Below are 16,484 nucleotides of genomic sequence, written 5' to 3'. Positions count from 1 at the left end.
ATATCTTAGTTGGTGTTATGCAAAGAGACAAAGCATAACTAACTACAAATTTTTCAACTTTGCAGCTTTCTCTCCTTCACAACAATCAAAATGATTTTTAGTAGAAAAGATGCAACATGTTACCTTTGATTACATTCTCTCCTTGTGTTTCCATATTGTTGAGTAAAAAAGTTTTCTATATTTAGCAAGTATAAGAATGTCAAACTCGAAAGTCTACGTAAACTCGTGAAAATTTTTAAACTCGACTCATAGACTCGATTTGTAAATTTGACTCATAAATTCGTAAGAGTTTATTTCAAATAAAAAATATTTTAATAATATAATTATTCAAAATAGATAAAAGAAATAAGTTAACAATAATTAAATAACAAAGACCACTCCAAACAAAAAAAAAAATTCCGCATCTCAATTAAATAAAAAAAAAACCATTAAAATAAACCGAGTACTCCAAACAAAACAAAAATCTGCACCTTAATTAGATAAAAAAAAACCCCAATTTAGTGTAGCCCAATAAAATAAAAAAAACAAAACCCTAATTTGCTAAATCACACCACAATGCAACCCTAGTTTCAGCACCACCCATCGCTAACGCTATACGGCACCACCGTCGACCTGCATCGCGACCGCACAAACTGCCATCACCGCCCGACCTCCTCTGTGCAACCCGCAACAACCGCGACCGCACGAACTGCCACCACCGCGCGACCTCTTCTACACAATCGCTACCACCGCCACCTGCTCCGCTCGATCGCCACCGCCGCCGCACTCCAGAGAACGACACCGTTTTGGGTTAAAACGAAAACCCAGCCGAACTCGCCAACTCGGAGCAGAATCGCGATAACCGAGTTTAATTCGAGTCTGCTACTTTACTCAAAAACCGAGTTAACTCGATAAGGGTATGTGGAAACGTGAACACGGGTCAACGAGTTGACTCGCGAGTTTGACGACCATGATTACATTATTCTAAGTTCTAAAATTGACCTTTACTTGTGACTTCTATGATGTCTTCATATTAATCACCTGTACTTATTGATTATTCGCAAGTTTAAACCTTAGAGGTATTTTTGCATTTGATTTTGGTTGGATAAAGAAAGAAGATATAATGATTAATTTCTCTCAGGTTTTGAGTGTTGAAAACATTTTATTGACTATTGAGCAAACACAATGAGTTCTCCACCTCTTTATGATGATGAAGACGATAATGAACCATCTTTCCTTGATGAGGCTGACATTATCCGTGAAGTTGAAATGGATAATGAAGATCTTCCTGACGCTGATGATGATTCTGAACTTGGTAGGGACTTGCTGTAAAACCTTCTGAGCCTTTATATCGATTTCAGTAGGTTTCTATGTGGCATGTCTTGTGTATTATTTCTCTATTATGTGAAAAAGTTTAACTTTTATTTTCTGTTTTGTACCTTCATTGTGTTAGAATTGAGATGTATTGTTTTTTTTTTTCTATGTGATGATATATTTGATAATGATGATATTCTTTTAAACCATTTCAGAGGATGAGGATGGTGATTTTGTGCACAAATTCACTGCTCATACTGGTAAGTTTTGTACTTTTTTGTTTGTGTTTATGCATAGCTATCCTGATTATGCCGAGCCTTAATTAGATTGAGGTCAAATTCTGGATTCTAATTAGATATTCCTCAACTGTTTGACAATATATTATTACTACTTTCCTTTTTTTTTTTCAAATTTTGAAGTCGTGTATTGTATGTATGCAAGGTATTTACCAGGGAATTTATGGCATTTTCTTTGTTTTCTTGAATTCTTATATAGGAGAGTTGTACTCGGTTGCCTCCAGCCCAACAGATGCCGCCCTAGTAGCTACTGGGGGTGGTGATGACAGAGGATTTCTCTGGAAGATTGGCCAAGGAGATTGGGCTTTTGAGCTTCAAGGTATTTGCATGACTCTTGGGTTACTGATGGATTGATATTTTTTCATTTAGGACTAGTGTTGTTGCACAATAATTGGTAAAGTAAAGATATGTTACTTGCAATTTTTTGAATATCCAAATGATTTTGTTATTATTAATTTTGTGCAGGTCATGAAGAATCTATATCTAGTTTAGCTTTTAGCTATGATGGACAGCGTTTGGCATCAGGAAGCTTAGATGGAATTATTAAAGTATGGGATGTATCAGGAAATTTGGAAGCTAAAAAACTTGAAGGTCCTGGAGGGGGCATTGAGGTGAGATTGTTAGTTAAAACAAGGTGTTATTTTTGTAGTTATTAGTGACAGAAAATATCAACATGAAATGTAAAGAAAAAACCTTACTTTTCTTGTTTTTTCCTGTTGTAAATAGTTGCTAAGTAAGATGTCATGAAAATTTTCAGTGGCTTAATTGGCATCCAAGAGGACACATACTCTTAGCTGGTTCTGAGGATTTTACCATTTGGATGTGGAATACGGATAATGCTGCCTTACTTAATACTTTTATTGGTCATGGTGACAGTGTAACCTGTGGCGATTTTACTCCTGATGGTAGTATTTCTCTTCATCTTAGTGCAGTTTTTGTTAATTGTTGTTATTTGTGCCATATATTTTTACACTCTTTCATTTATTTTTATTTGATTGATACCCTAGGGAAAATAATATGTACTGGATCCAACGATGCAAGCATGAGAATATGGAATCCAAAAAGTGGAGAAAGTACTCATGTTGTGCGGGGTACGTAAATTGCGCTGTGTGTATTTATTGTGTTTGCTTTCTATTACGGTTAATACATTTTGTTGATTATTCATGCCTCCGGTCTAAATAATCTGTGGTATTACAACTCTCCTTAGTTTTGAAAACATATTCTTGAATTTTCCACTGCAAAAAAGGATAGGATGCAGTTTGAGTAATTTTTAAAATCAATTAAAAGAAACTTCATATGCATATTTTATCTATTTTTCTTATATAAATTGGGACACCATTCATGAGGTGAAACTTGATGTACATCATGTCATGATAGTTTCACAAAAATCTAATTAGTTTCCTTTCATCTGCAAACTTTATTTTTTCCTTTTTTTCTTCTATTTGCTTTTGATAACCTGCTAGAATTTTCTTTCTAGGCCATCCATATCATAACGAGGGATTAACATGCTTGACAATAAATTCTACTTCAACTCTCGCACTTTCTGGTTCTAAGGATGGATCTGTCCATATTGTGAATATTACCACAGGAAGAGTATGTCTTTTCATTTTATTTGATATTTACTGCACTTATTTCTTTAGTGTATTTTTCTTCTCTTGTGTCTTTGCCTTTGGGTATGATATCTCATTATTCTGAGAACTTGAGAAGCCTTTGGCTGTGTCTTGACATTTGATAATGTTTCTAAAATTCGTGTCATACGACTTCAATTTCTATATGATACTGAAATGTCTGTTGTAAAAAATTGAGTGAAGAACATTTTTTGTTGGATTACTATTGTCTTTGCGGTTTCCTCTTTCTGGTCAAGGGCTAAAGGGAACAAGCATGTGAACATGTATAGGAATCAGATCATAGTGCGTTTAGGAAGATTAGTTTCAGACTATATTGTACCTATGTTTTTTGTAATTTAAATTTCACGATTACCAGAGTAGTCTGATGCTTGATTTGACATTAATTTGAAACCAGTTGCCATCTTTTCTCCAATATTTATTGGTCAAGATTGGTATATCTGTGTTATGCTCAAATATACACATATACTAGTTACTTGGTGGCTTTGTGTATGGAAATTGACTAATTAGTTAGTTCAGCTTGGCAGTTTGTAACCTAGCTAGACTCTTAAGGAGGTCTTCAATTTTAATATTTTTGTGCCTAATGAAAGAATACAATTTTTCTAAGAATTTTGTCCTTAATACTGTAGCCTATCTTGTCGTGTTTTATGACAGCATTTTCTTGCACTTCCTCCACTTTACGCCTTGCTAATTGTCTGTTTGTGTCTTTATTCTATAGATTTTATTAGCTTCCCATCTTGTCTCTTAAGAAACACATTTTCCTGTTTGACAGGTTGTTGATAATAATGCTCTTGCTTCTCATTCAGACTCCATTGAGTGTGTTGGGTTTGCACCAAGGTATGTATTATGATTAAGAGACTTCTCATAACCTATCTATCTATACGTGCAATACTTACTATCCTTGTACACAATAGAATTCTTAATGGACGCATAGGTTTTTTTGAAAGGGGTGAAGATGATGATATAGGTCCACCAATGTAATGTTACAGCCAAAAGTATAGTCTTGTGGAGTGTTTGTTTCACGTCATCCATTTTTCATTTCTTGGAACGTGAAGATGAGAATAAATATTCGTGCTTTATTAGATGGTTATGAAAATATATTCTCTGATAACTTTATTTCCAAGAAAATGACCCCTTCACATTTTAGACTGTGTATTCCCATGAGAAGGGAGTGGGTATCCCTTGGGAATGGAAGTTATTGCCTACAGTAACTACCTTTTTTCACTATATCCTCTCTTTCTTTTCTTCTTTTTATGCTTTAATTTAATTGTAATTATTTTAAAATTATTAAATACCTACCAGACATGTTTATAGGAATATTATTCCTGGGTATAATATTTCAAGGAATATGATTCTTGGGAACACAATGATATTGTGAAACAAACGTGCCCTTATTGGTAAAAGGATGACAGGCATAATATAATAGTTTTTGTTTATTAAGATGAATGAAAACCAAGTGTCATGGCCTCGAGAATTGTTATTAGACTTGCTATACCTAACCTAAAAGTTACTTGTTTACAGTACAATCACTGATTCAAGAAATAATTCTACTTATTTCCGGGGAACAATAAAGAGCAAAATGATTCAAACCTTGATCAAATTTAATAGCATATACATGTGGAATTTTTGAATAATTTGTCCCTTAAATTGTATGACAGTGGTTCCTGGGCTGCAGTTGGAGGCATGGATAAAAAATTGATCATCTGGGATATAGAGCATTTAATACCCCGAGGAACCTGTCAACACGAGGTTTGTTGTAATCATGCTTTGTGCATTCAGAGACTAAATTAGTCTGTTTGCAATACACTGGCTTATATCTGGTGCTTTAAAGGAATTTTTCCTTGTGGACAGGATGGAGTGACATGTTTGGCATGGCTTGGTGCATCATATGTAGCTACTGGTTGTGTGGATGGTAAGGTGAGATTGTGGGATAGCAGGTCTGGAGAATGTGTAAAAACATTAAAGGGGCACTCTGATGCCATTCAGTCTCTTTCAGTGTCTGCTAATCGGGATTACCTTGTTTCGGCCTCAGTAGATGGAACAGCTTGTGCTTTTGAGGTTGAAAATTTTCGGTAAGCAATCCCTCTTTTATCATCATTGCGTAGGATTGAGGTTGTCAATCACCAAAGCAAAGTCTTTATGTTTATGTCCTTGGCTTGGAGGTGTGGTGTTACTATACATCGTTCTAATATTATTGGTTTTGATGTTCATTCATCAATTGTGTATCATTATATTTATATGTATTTTTTATGGATTTTCAAATTTACAAGTTAACATGGACCGGAAAACAAATAATGAATCTTGGAAAGATGCTTGGGCATCTTATCAAATCTCGTTGCTGACCAAAAAGTAACGAATTTATAATTACTGTGTACGCAGGTCTAATAAAAAAAAATGGCCAAATTCAAAAGGATACTTTTCAATTAGGGCTGTTGCATTTGCACTCCATATTTTCAAGCTGCACCCCTGTAAAATTCAAAATTCCAATTTTATTCTTCTGAAATTTGTATTTTGAATTGTATGATTAAAATATAATTTTATATTTTGAAACATAAAATTTGAAATACCAAATATATATTATAGATATAATTTTATATTTAGTAATCTATATTTGGAAATACAAATTTGGAATACAAAATATGTATTTTGGAATGAACAATTCATAGCAATTTTATTTTAGATTGTTAATTCTGAAATACAATTTTTATAAATCTTTTAACAAACTTTTTTTAAAAATGCAAATACATTTTGGAGTGTATTTCCAAATTTAAAAATACATTTTGAAACGTATAATTTGAAATGTATTAATAAATTATGCAATATATTTTCAGAATGAGAAATACAATCTAAAATATATTGTATTTAAGAATATATATTCTGAAATATTATCAGAATATAAATATTATAAACATGTATTTTTTAATGTATAGTACAAAATATGTACTTTGAATTTTATATTTTAAAATACATATTTTGTATCTTAAACTGTACACTCTAAAATAGTAATAATAAAAACTTTAAACGTTCTAATATTTTTTATCAAATGAATATTATAATTTTAATATCTTACAAGTAATCAATTTGGCACATTGACGGCAAAATTTAATGGGGGCCATTCTAACAAGGAGATAACATGTTGCCACAATAAAGTATGAAAAAGAAGTAATAAACTAACAATACCATAGTCATCTTATTTTTTCATCTGCCAAGTAAATCCTAAATAGTAATACTATGCTATACTTACCAATTAATTCTCATGTTTTTTACGGAACTTGGTTTCTGAAGCAGTTGGATCCCAATCTAAATTATGCTCAATACCGTACTTGTGTGAATGTCAGGGTCTGAGTAACGTTGATCCACGTTGGTACACAATTGTTGTCGTGCTTGTAGTTACCTAGTTCTTCGAGTCCTTCTTCCTTCCTACGTGCCTTCGTCCGGTTGGTGAGGTACCTGCGATTGCACTTCGATGCTCAAGTCAGTGCTAGTGTTTAGTTAAGTCTTTCTAATATTACGAAAACATACCTTTCCCCCTTTCAAAAGTCCCTTTTATAAGTTGACTTGAGCTTTAGTTCGTGTGGGTCAAGTAACCGATTTCCAAAGACATGCATAGTGATCTTTAGGTTGTGTGTAGTGGTTGCCTGATATTAAGGGAATGCTTCTCGAAGTGTCTCTGATTTATTCAATGCTAGTTGTAACCGTTTCATTGTTACGTATTTATTGTATTTAGTTATTTTAATATAAGTCTTCGGTCGGTCAACTGTACAAATACCAATTTCTTTTAGAAGATTCAATTTCTTTTCCAGTGAAGGTGCTTCAACGGACAAAAGCTGTATTAACTGCCATTGCAATTCACGTGGAGCACAATCTCATTGAAGAAAATAGCTCAACTTGTAAGAACATGGACTCTACTGTATAAGATAGACGAATAAAAATCACGTACCTACTTTATACCCTTGCCATCAAGTTTTCTAATCAAATGATCACAGTTTTCAATAATTAATAGCTTCTTATTATGATGAGTGGATGAATGAAGATCAAGAAAATGAACAAGATAATTTAATTACAAGAAGAATACAAGGAGTATGATAAGACAAGATACTCTTGCTTCCAAAAATAGTTTCATATTTTCTTTATGTATCTCTTAGAATTGTAATAAAGAAACACTTTTATTGTAACTTTTAGGTGCATAGAATTTAAGTGGGCTAATCCAAACCAAATAAAAAGAATAAGCGGCCAAGAGAAAAAGGGGAATGCATTTGGAGCTTCAATGGTGCAAAAAAAAGGAAGGAAATCATTGACTACAAGAAGGAAAACATGTCTCAAACACTTCCTATGCCTTTCAATTTTGGTATACTTAGGTGGGAAATTTTAATTTTACAAATTCAAATTCTTCACTAAATTTGTTGAAGCAATGAAGCTCTGCCATGCTGAGAATGAATCTGTGTAGATAGAAAATAGCAAAGAGCTGACAATACTGAAAATCAAATAGGAATTCATTAAATTCACCTTCTTCTCTTTCTGCTTCTCAGAATATATATATATATATATATATATATATATATATATATATATTTTGTTAAATTGTCTATTCTAACAACATGTCATACATATTCAATTGTGTAGAGAAAAATATTACTTTCACAACTACACAAAAAAAACACACAAGTTTACAATTGTGATATGACACAATACAATAAAAAATTACTTCTCTATCCAGTTGTAATCTGGTGTAAAGTTTGAAAATTGTTACTTTGACAACTGTATAGTAAAAGACATCAATTTACATATGTGACGTGACACAATACAATTTCAAAATTATTCTATTTCAGCAAAAATTATTTCTCTACCTAATTGTAATATGGTGTAAGATTGTCAATATGAAAAATATTATCTTAACAAGTAAAAGACAATAATTTACAACTGTGATGTGGTACAATGCAATTTCAAAATTACTAAATTTTAACAAAAAAAAACTTTTTTTAGTTGTAATCTAGTATAAGTTGTGAATATATCACTACTCTTATGAAAAAAAAGCAAAGTTCAATAATTTTTTAAATTAAAAAAAAGAGAAAATATAATCGAAAGTTTATACCGTAATTAAAGAAATCCAATAAACAATTTAGAAGATAATTTAAAGGATTTGTAAAATGGTCAAATGAGGGGTGAAGAAAATATTTCCTTTATTATAGTTATATTATAAGAATATTAGAATAAAGTAATAAATAGTTTAGAGGCTAATCAATAAAGTAAGTTGTTGACAATTTAGATAATAATTAAAGAGTAAAATAGTCTAACGAAAAATCAGATTAAAAAGACTATGTTTTATACTATAGTTATTTTAAATGTGATACACATATGATAATTTATACATTTTATTCAAGGAAAGTAGAATAACTAAGGATTTTTATAGGCTAATAGTAATAGTTGAAGATAATGAAATAGAAAATCGATCTGGTTGAGATGAAAGATAGGTCACAAACAGAATTTGATTGAAAAAAAAAAATGATCTAAATTTATTTTAAGTTTTCTAAAACTGAAATTAGGAGAAAGATAGAGATAATGAAATTATTTTGAAGATGATTACTTTAACATTGAACTTATGCAGTATGATAATATTATTATTTACAATATTTTATGAAATAAAAATTAATTGTTGAATAGTCTAGGAGCTGAAGTCTATGAACACCCTCCTCCACTCACATGACAGAACACATAGCAAGTGTGGCACCACGACGAGGGTCGGTGGCGGTGGCGGCAAGGAGTGACGGCAGCAAGGGATAGTTTGGTCTTTTAACAATTCTATAGAAACTACGGAGTGCAGAAAGAAATGACCTTGAACCTTTTTAGATGGGCCTGCTCGGTCCAGTCCATGTACTTCCACTTAGCACACTCCATTGTCGCTGTAGAAGAGAGGAGCAGAAGTGAGAGAAGCAAGTAACAGCACGCAAACCACAAGTGAAGTCCTCACCAAAGATTCACTTCTCTTTAACCTTTTTCTTCCAAAATTCCATTATTCTTTATCAGTTTAAGTAATTAGTATATTACTGATATTTGCATATGATGGAACGCCATAAATTTTGGTTCCTTAGTATTTGAAGTTTTCATTTAACCGACTTAATGAAGTTCATAAAATTCCTATTCATTTTAACTTACAATCTTTCTTAACCATTTTCTTTAAGTTCATTTGATTTGTCCATGCTTTAGCTTCATTTGTATCAGAAGATTATGGATATTGTCTGCATTAAAAAATCTCAGAATAACAATATTCAAGAGATATCAAGTAGAAACTGGTCTTCGACTAGTGATGATTATTTTGTATATCCTTCTTAAGACACTGTAAGAGCTAAAAACAACTAATCCAAGTAGATAGAATTTTATTTTTTTCATAGCAAATATGTCAGCAAAAAAGCAACATGATGGAATTTGATGTTCAAAATCTTTTTCTCAAATATTAAGTCAAAGGGGACTCAGATTTAAATAAATAAAAACATACAAAAAATTGGTTTCATGAGGGGGCCTTGGCATGCTTCTTCATCCCCTCGCACCTACGGTTATGCTCTTTTCTCCATTTTCTTATGTTTGATTCATTCCTGAAAATTTCAAGCTCGCTTTTTCCTCGTCAATGCAGGTCTTTTGCCTAGAGATGAAGTTGATTTGGATGAACATGTGAGCAACCCTCGTAGCAGAGCCAGAGCACCCAAACCCATGAAAGAGGCATACACTGTTATTAGCTTCTCAGATGCCCTATTCGAATTCATCATTTCTGATAATATAGCAACCTGCAACCCACAAACAACCAATGTCTCATTGTTACTTACATCTGTGGCTAGAACAAAGACTAATATTACACCTCCAACTTCAGTGAAACAAATGTCCTTGTGATCAAATGATAAGTCACAACTCAGATATAATTTCTTAAATACTGTTTGTATTGTTCCTCAATCTGAATCAGTGTTTTACCTTAATAATTTGTGTAATAAAAAGTTTGCATTAAAGGATTACGTGAATTACTGCCACAAACGACAATTTTAATTCGAGAACTATCAAAGTTTTCTCCAAATTCTAACCATAGTGTAATTTTGTAGTGTAATTAACACCTAAGCAAGTACCCGATTGTTAGAAAAGCCATGCAATACATCTTGACCATAGTTTCCGATCAAAATCTAAATCTAAGCCTTAGAATTGCATGGCCTAAATTTTGCTTTCATTATATTTAGACAGCAAGCTATATAATCAATTCAGCATGATCTAATCTGACAGCTGCAAAAGCTATATTTTTTTGTACTAGTACAAAGTAATAATAGCCACGAAAATCTTCGAATAAAGAACCATGGCCCAAGACTGACCAAATGAGGAGGAAGAACCCAAAAACAGCTAGCAGATCTCTGTAAACAAATGAATGCATTGGTTCTAATTGAATGGTTGTTAGTAACTACAAAAAGTTAGAGCTTTTCTAGATCCCAAGATTCAAACATCAGAAAAGAGAATAATATCCATTTTCTCTCTTCCCCAGAAGCCTAATCGTTCATATTAACTCAGGATCCATACAAACATACAATCCCATTAATCAAAATTACAAAAATAAAAAAGGGGGAGCCATGGAAAAGGTAGAAACTTTTTCCCTGGAAAAAAAACCAAGTATTCTCTGCAATCCTGCTCATGGGATTATAAAAAATGGGAGAAACTTTGAAGAAGTAAAATATGAATTTAAGGTGATAGAGAGAAAGAAAGGAGAAAGATAATAGAGATACCATGGAGGTAGAGGTAGAGACACCATACATCAAGCAAGTGGTGTTGAACCAAGGCTTGGAAGTGAGAATGGCATAGAGGTTGAGGAGTGCAAGGGGCCATTGGAATAGAAGCTCAAGCCAAACAAGGCCTACAAAAAAGTGTGGCTTTTCAGCCAGAAGGTAATCACCATAGTCTTGGGTGTAGTGTTCCTTGAGTTGGACAAGAAATTCAGGGAAATAACTGAGAGGAAGACACGTTTGAGCATCAATGAGAGGAGCCACCACTGCTATCAAGAGGAAGAACAGAAACAGAATGGCGTCTACTAGCTTGAACACAACACCCATTTGTTGATTCGCGAATCTGAAGCCTCTCTGGGCACAGTATGAAGATTGGAGGATGAAAGAGAAATGGGTTCTTAGGAAAAGAGGGATCTTGGAGCCTGCAAATTTCCCAGGACTTTCGTTCCTTAGGGTTCTATTCAACGATCTCTTTCATTAAAAAAAAATATAAACAAAAATAAAGATTGCAATTCCTTTCTATTTTTAGAAATATTTGTAATTTTCTTAAAATAGCCTGATGCGTTTTTTTTTTGTTAAGAGTTGTTTGAAGTTTCAATGCCACATATGTATAGATTTTCTACTTGGTTATTAAAGTTATAGTTAACTTTTTTTAATATAGTGAATTATTTTTAAATAATAGAACTAAAATGAATATCTTATGGTATTAAAAATACAATTTTATAAAGAATATAAGATACACTAAGAACTATAATTTGTAAAATGTTTTTTTATAAGAAGCAAAATCTTTTTAAGTATAAGTGTTGGAAATCCCACATCGACTAGAAATTAGGACATTTCTTATTATTTTAAGTTGTTTTTTTTTATAAATATGCAATATGCAATGGATCGTTATGTAGGAAACATTCTTAAGGATTTTATATGCGAGGGATCGATATAAATGAATTTTCTACGGGCATCAATTTCAATCAAATTTAATATTAACATGCTAATAAAAAATTATGAGAGTTAGAGAGATGAAACTTGATCCCTATTTTTTCAATTGAAGCAACTAATTCTTTACTTGATTTCTTATTGATCAGTGGCAACATAACCAATTCCTTTTTATTGTTCTGTTGTTATATTTAACGATTATTGTATTCGATCAATATCCGTCCATATGGACAATTATTACTTGTGACAACGCGGTGCACTTGCCGTAGTGAGTCATCAAGTTTTTGACGCCGGAAAACAGATTTTGAGTTATTGAATATAATTTCCTAAATATTGTATATATTTTAATTGTTTTGATTTTGTTTATTTTATTTTATTACAGATTTGATTTGATTATAGATTTGTTCTTTAAAAAGAAAGTTGTTGTTGTTTTTTTTTCTTTACGTTATTTATTTTATTTTGTTTTTATTTTTATTTTTATTTTGTTTGTTTATATAGGTTTAGTTTACGTAATTTTGTTTAGGTAGTTTTATTTAGGTTTACATAATTGTTATTTATTTGTTTTAATTAATTATTTTTCATTACTAGTTTTAATTCTTATTTTTACGTAACTTAGTTAGTTGTTTACAATTATAGTTTTTAGTTTTATTCTGTTTTAGTTTTATTTTATTTCTAGTATTTATGTGTTATTTTTAAGTACGTATTCCTTGTTTTTATTGTTTTCTTTTATTCTATTTTTAGTTTTTATTTTACTTATATTTTTTTTTTTGAATATTTTTGTTATTTTTCTCTTAACGTCATTTTAGTGTTTTAGGAGGACACTTGGAGATTATGTCATTTAGCAAGGACCAAAACATTTTTTTAGTATTGTATTACATGCTACTGCCAAGGGCCTTGAAAATAAATCCCGATTTTCTCACTCTCATTAGTGCCTATCAATTTACAGCAATGGAACACGAGGATCCATGTTCACATTTAGATACATTTTATGAATTTGTAAGAACAACGAGCTTTCAATAAGGTGATCTTGAAAATATTTATATGCGCTTGTTTTCTTTTTCATTGGCAGGAAAAGCTAAGGAATGACTCAAATCACTTCCAACAAAGCCTCACTAGCTGGAAGGATGTAGAGGAAAAATTTATGCAAAGATTTTTTCCAATCTCTCGCTACATCAAAACAAAGTTTGAAATTTTTATGTTTAGATAAGGAGCAAATGAATCATTCTGTGAGACACGGGAAAGATTCAAGATGATATTGAGAAAATGCCCAAATAATGAGTTTGAAGATATTGCTCAACTGAGCATATTTCTCACTGGTCTCAGATCTGACACAAAGATGCTCCTAGATGCCGCAACTGGTGGCACAATGATGGTTCTTTAGGTAGAACAAGCGACAAGAATTATTGATGCATTGACATCAACTGATTGTAAGCCCAACATGATGGACAAGGTCTTCAGAATAAAGGGTTGTTAGAAGATGCACTATTGTCTAAAAATAAAATTCTAACACAGCAGATTGAGCAACTAACTGCACAAATGGCTAAATTGCCCCAACAATTATACGTTGTTCATTCATCTCAAACCCAGAGTCAATCAATCAGGTGTGATTTTTGTGGAGGTGATCATCCTAATGGTCACTGTTCTTATCAGAACAATTCACTTGAAGTTGAGGATCCATCCATGCTTGAAAGAATGAATAAATTTGAAAATGCCCTGGCAAAGATTGTGAGTGCACAAGACAATATTATGAGAGTGCATGACAATAACATGACCATGATTAGAAGTATAGAGATCTAGACAGGATAGCTGGCAAAACAAATTGAACAAATTGCGAAGGGACAAAGTGGCCAATTTTCAGTCAACAACCAAACGAACCCAAGAGCATTGCAATGAAATTGCCACCGAGCGTGGTAAAATAATAGAAGAGAGGAATGGTAATATTGTAGGGGTTGAGAAAGAAAAAGATGAGACTGAGAGGGAAAGAAATTAGAAAGAGAGAAAAAAGAAGAGAAGTGAGGAAGAAAAAATTAAAAATAAGGAGAGAAGTGTTCTTGAAAAAGATTTATCATATCCTCATGCTCCTTAAAAAAAAGGACAATTTTTTTTTTTTGACAATTTACTCCCTAAAAATTATTTTGCAGGAAATCTAAAGCAAGATTCAACACTTGAGAGATTTCGAAAGAACAAAAGCTATATTGAAGAGAGAAATATAGAGTTGAAGGCTAGATACAAAGCAATTGTTCAGAAAGGCTTGCCTAAAAAATCCAAGGACCCAGAGAGTTTTAATCTTTCTGTGTCTATAGGTGCTTTATCAATGGACAATGCTTTACTGGATTTAGGGGAAACATCAATTTAATGCGTTTGGAAATGATAAGGAAGTTAGGTGATTTGGAGGGGCAACCCACCAAGATGCAGTTGCAATTAGCAGATAGATCCATCAAATATCCATATGGTGTGGTTGAAGACATTATGGTAAAGGTGGATAAGTTCATGTTCCCTGTGGATTTTGTTGTCATGGACATAAAAAAAGATGAAGAGGTTCCCTTAATACTTGACAGACCCTTTATGAAGACTGCTAGAATTGTAGTTGATGTTGACAAAGGAGAACTTCAACTTAGAGCTCAAAATGAGGATGTAACTTTTCATCTTTTTGATGGTCTTAAAAATTTTAAGGCAGGGGAAGAATGCGTACAAAAGGATGCAACAAAGGGAGTTTTTCACCTTGAAATAAACCGGCGTCGTCAAGCTAGATGACGTTAAATGAGAACTTACTAGGAGGCAACCCAGTCCAAATTTTAGTTTTATGTTGTTTTGTTATCTTTGCTGATTTTATTTTTAAAAAATAAAAATAAATAAAAAATTATATATGCCTCCTAATCATTTTGCAGGTTATGTATTTTGACTTGGGGACAAGTTCTATTATTCATGGGATAGATCCAGCAAATGAAGCAAGACTGTAGATAAAGATTTTAACAAAAAGCTGGATGACTTCTTAAGAAGAGAGGATCGAGAAAAAAATATGGTTTTATCTATCTAATTCTCCTTTCTTTTCAGTTATTTGAATTTTATTTTTTGTTTAGTTTTTATTTTATTTTATTTTTCAAGTTTCTGATTATTTGCTTATTTGTTTAGTTTGTTTTAATTGCTTATTTGTATTTTGAATAAATTTTCTGTTTTTTTAGTTTGTTAGTTTTAGGTTTGAATTAAATTTCTTGAATAAACTTTTGTTTTAATTTGTTTCTTTTCTAGTTTATATTTTTGCAAGTAAAAGAAACTAGAATATTAATTTTGAATTGTGGAAAAAAGAATTTGTGTTTAAATGTTAGATAGTGAGATGAATTAGACACAACTTAAAAAACAAAATATGATCGAATCCCTATTCAAATGTAGTTGAAATTATGATACATGAAAATTTAATAGAATGATTGATTAGGACAGAGAATGACAAGACAAAAAGGAATGAGGGCATTTAAACCAAGTGTGTGTGAACCTTAAACAATTTTTAGAGTTGTACTGATGAATTGACACTTGTGATTGCTTAATTTTTATTTTTGTTACATCATAAAAGAACATGAAGATGATTGATGCATTTGTATATGTTAATTAGGAATTTAGGGCGAAATAGCAAACCTTTATCTTATCAAAATTCTATTTTTTTTATATATCCCCTTTAGGCCAAGAAACTTTTTGTTAATATTGCACCTTAACCTTTAATGATATAATTTCCTATCTTTTTGCATGTTTAAGAAAGGAGAACATAGATGCAATACATATAGAAAAAGGAATAATGGTTGGTTCTGATTGTGAAAGCTCAAAAAGTTGAAAATAGAAAAAAAATCCTATTATTGAAAAAAAGAAAAAAAAAATAGAAAGAGAAAGAGAAGAAGAAAAAGAAAGAGAAAAAAAAAAAATCATCATGAAAAGTCAAAAAGAAAATGAGGAAAAATGTGACATCGAAAGAAAGTGGTAATTAGATAACATATATGTTCTTTATAATTGAATTGTACGTATGTTCTTCTTCTTTAAGATGTGCATTTTGTTATCTAAGAAAAACCAATATTTTTTGGAAGCCCAACCTCATTACAACCCTAGAAAAGACCTCAAGATTCATGTTTCTAATATGTTTGTGATTTGAAGATGAAATGAAAAACAATTGTGATTTGTTATGATTCAGTGAAAATAGAGAGAAACATTTACCCGTGAGCATATGTGAAGATATTCCTTGATGAGTAGTCATTTATTTGTTTTGGTTTGATCCTGAAAGTTGATTGTGTCTATATTTTTCTATATTTGAAATTGGAAGCATCATAAGTTTTTAATTTGATCTTTTGTTTAGTGAATTAAGTTGTTTGATATTTAAATTCAAATATATTCATTTACTTTGCTTGAGGACAAACAAGATTTTAAGTTGGGGAGAGTGATAAATGTCTAATTTCAATAATATTTCCTATTAAAATATAGGCATTTATGAGGATTTATTGCTAATTTACATATAAAATAATCCCTAATTTATGAATTTATATCTTTTTACATTTTTTATGAGCTTTATTTGAATAAGAGCATTTTATTTCCAAATTTGGTATTAATTG

General features: G+C 31.6%; 3 protein-coding genes across 3 annotated transcripts; 2 read left to right on the top strand and 1 right to left on the bottom strand.

Moving 5' to 3' along the window:
* Nucleotides 1-462: 462 nt before the first annotated feature.
* On the top strand, nucleotides 463-5,428 carry LOC137821568 (transducin family protein / WD-40 repeat family protein). Its single transcript, XM_068626228.2, has 11 exons — nucleotides 463-896; nucleotides 1,121-1,294; nucleotides 1,509-1,553; nucleotides 1,789-1,908; nucleotides 2,055-2,200; nucleotides 2,347-2,494; nucleotides 2,597-2,680; nucleotides 3,067-3,182; nucleotides 3,987-4,051; nucleotides 4,873-4,963; nucleotides 5,066-5,428. Exons 2-11 carry the CDS (start codon nucleotides 1,165-1,167, stop codon nucleotides 5,288-5,290), a joined length of 1,170 nt encoding a protein of 389 aa, XP_068482329.1. The 5' UTR covers nucleotides 463-896; nucleotides 1,121-1,164; the 3' UTR covers nucleotides 5,291-5,428.
* Nucleotides 5,429-9,568: 4,140 nt separating this feature from the next.
* LOC137825857 (uncharacterized) lies at nucleotides 9,569-11,518 on the bottom strand. Its single transcript, XM_068631652.2, has 2 exons — nucleotides 10,966-11,518; nucleotides 9,569-9,993 (listed from the first exon to the last, which is right to left on the bottom strand). The coding sequence occupies exons 1-2, from the start codon at nucleotides 11,287-11,289 to the stop codon at nucleotides 9,814-9,816; spliced, it is 504 nt and encodes a 167-aa protein (XP_068487753.2). The 5' UTR covers nucleotides 11,290-11,518; the 3' UTR covers nucleotides 9,569-9,813.
* A 2,744-nt stretch (nucleotides 11,519-14,262) lies between these two features.
* On the top strand, nucleotides 14,263-14,649 carry LOC137834275 (uncharacterized). Its single transcript, XM_068642340.1, has one exon. The coding sequence runs from the start codon at nucleotides 14,263-14,265 to the stop codon at nucleotides 14,647-14,649; it is 387 nt and encodes a 128-aa protein (XP_068498441.1).
* The last annotated feature ends 1,835 nt before the right edge of the window (nucleotides 14,650-16,484 follow it).

The sequence above is a fragment of the Phaseolus vulgaris genome, chromosome 11 (genome assembly GCF_051622355.1).
Source record: "Phaseolus vulgaris cultivar YP4 chromosome 11, ASM5162235v1, whole genome shotgun sequence".
In the NCBI taxonomy this organism is placed as follows: Eukaryota; Viridiplantae; Streptophyta; class Magnoliopsida; order Fabales; family Fabaceae; genus Phaseolus; species Phaseolus vulgaris.
Note: the sequence above shows the minus strand (reverse complement) of the source record. Positions and strands in the feature narration are given on the sequence as shown.

Coding starts and splice junctions, on each gene's coding strand:
- LOC137821568 (XM_068626228.2), top strand. CDS start 1,165: ATGAGTTCTCCACCTCTTTATGATGATGAAGACGATAATGAACCATCT. Junction 1,554..1,788: donor CAAATTCACTGCTCATACTG/GTAAGTTTTGTA, acceptor ATTCTTATATAG/GAGAGTTGTACTCGGTTGCC. Junction 2,681..3,066: donor AAGTACTCATGTTGTGCGGG/GTACGTAAATTG, acceptor TTTTCTTTCTAG/GCCATCCATATCATAACGAG.
- LOC137825857 (XM_068631652.2), bottom strand. CDS start 11,289: ATGGGTGTTGTGTTCAAGCTAGTAGACGCCATTCTGTTTCTGTTCTTC. Junction 9,994..10,965: donor TCTCTACCTCTACCTCCATG/GTATCTCTATTA, acceptor TGTGGGTTGCAG/GTTGCTATATTATCAGAAAT.
- LOC137834275 (XM_068642340.1), top strand. CDS start 14,263: ATGATAAGGAAGTTAGGTGATTTGGAGGGGCAACCCACCAAGATGCAG.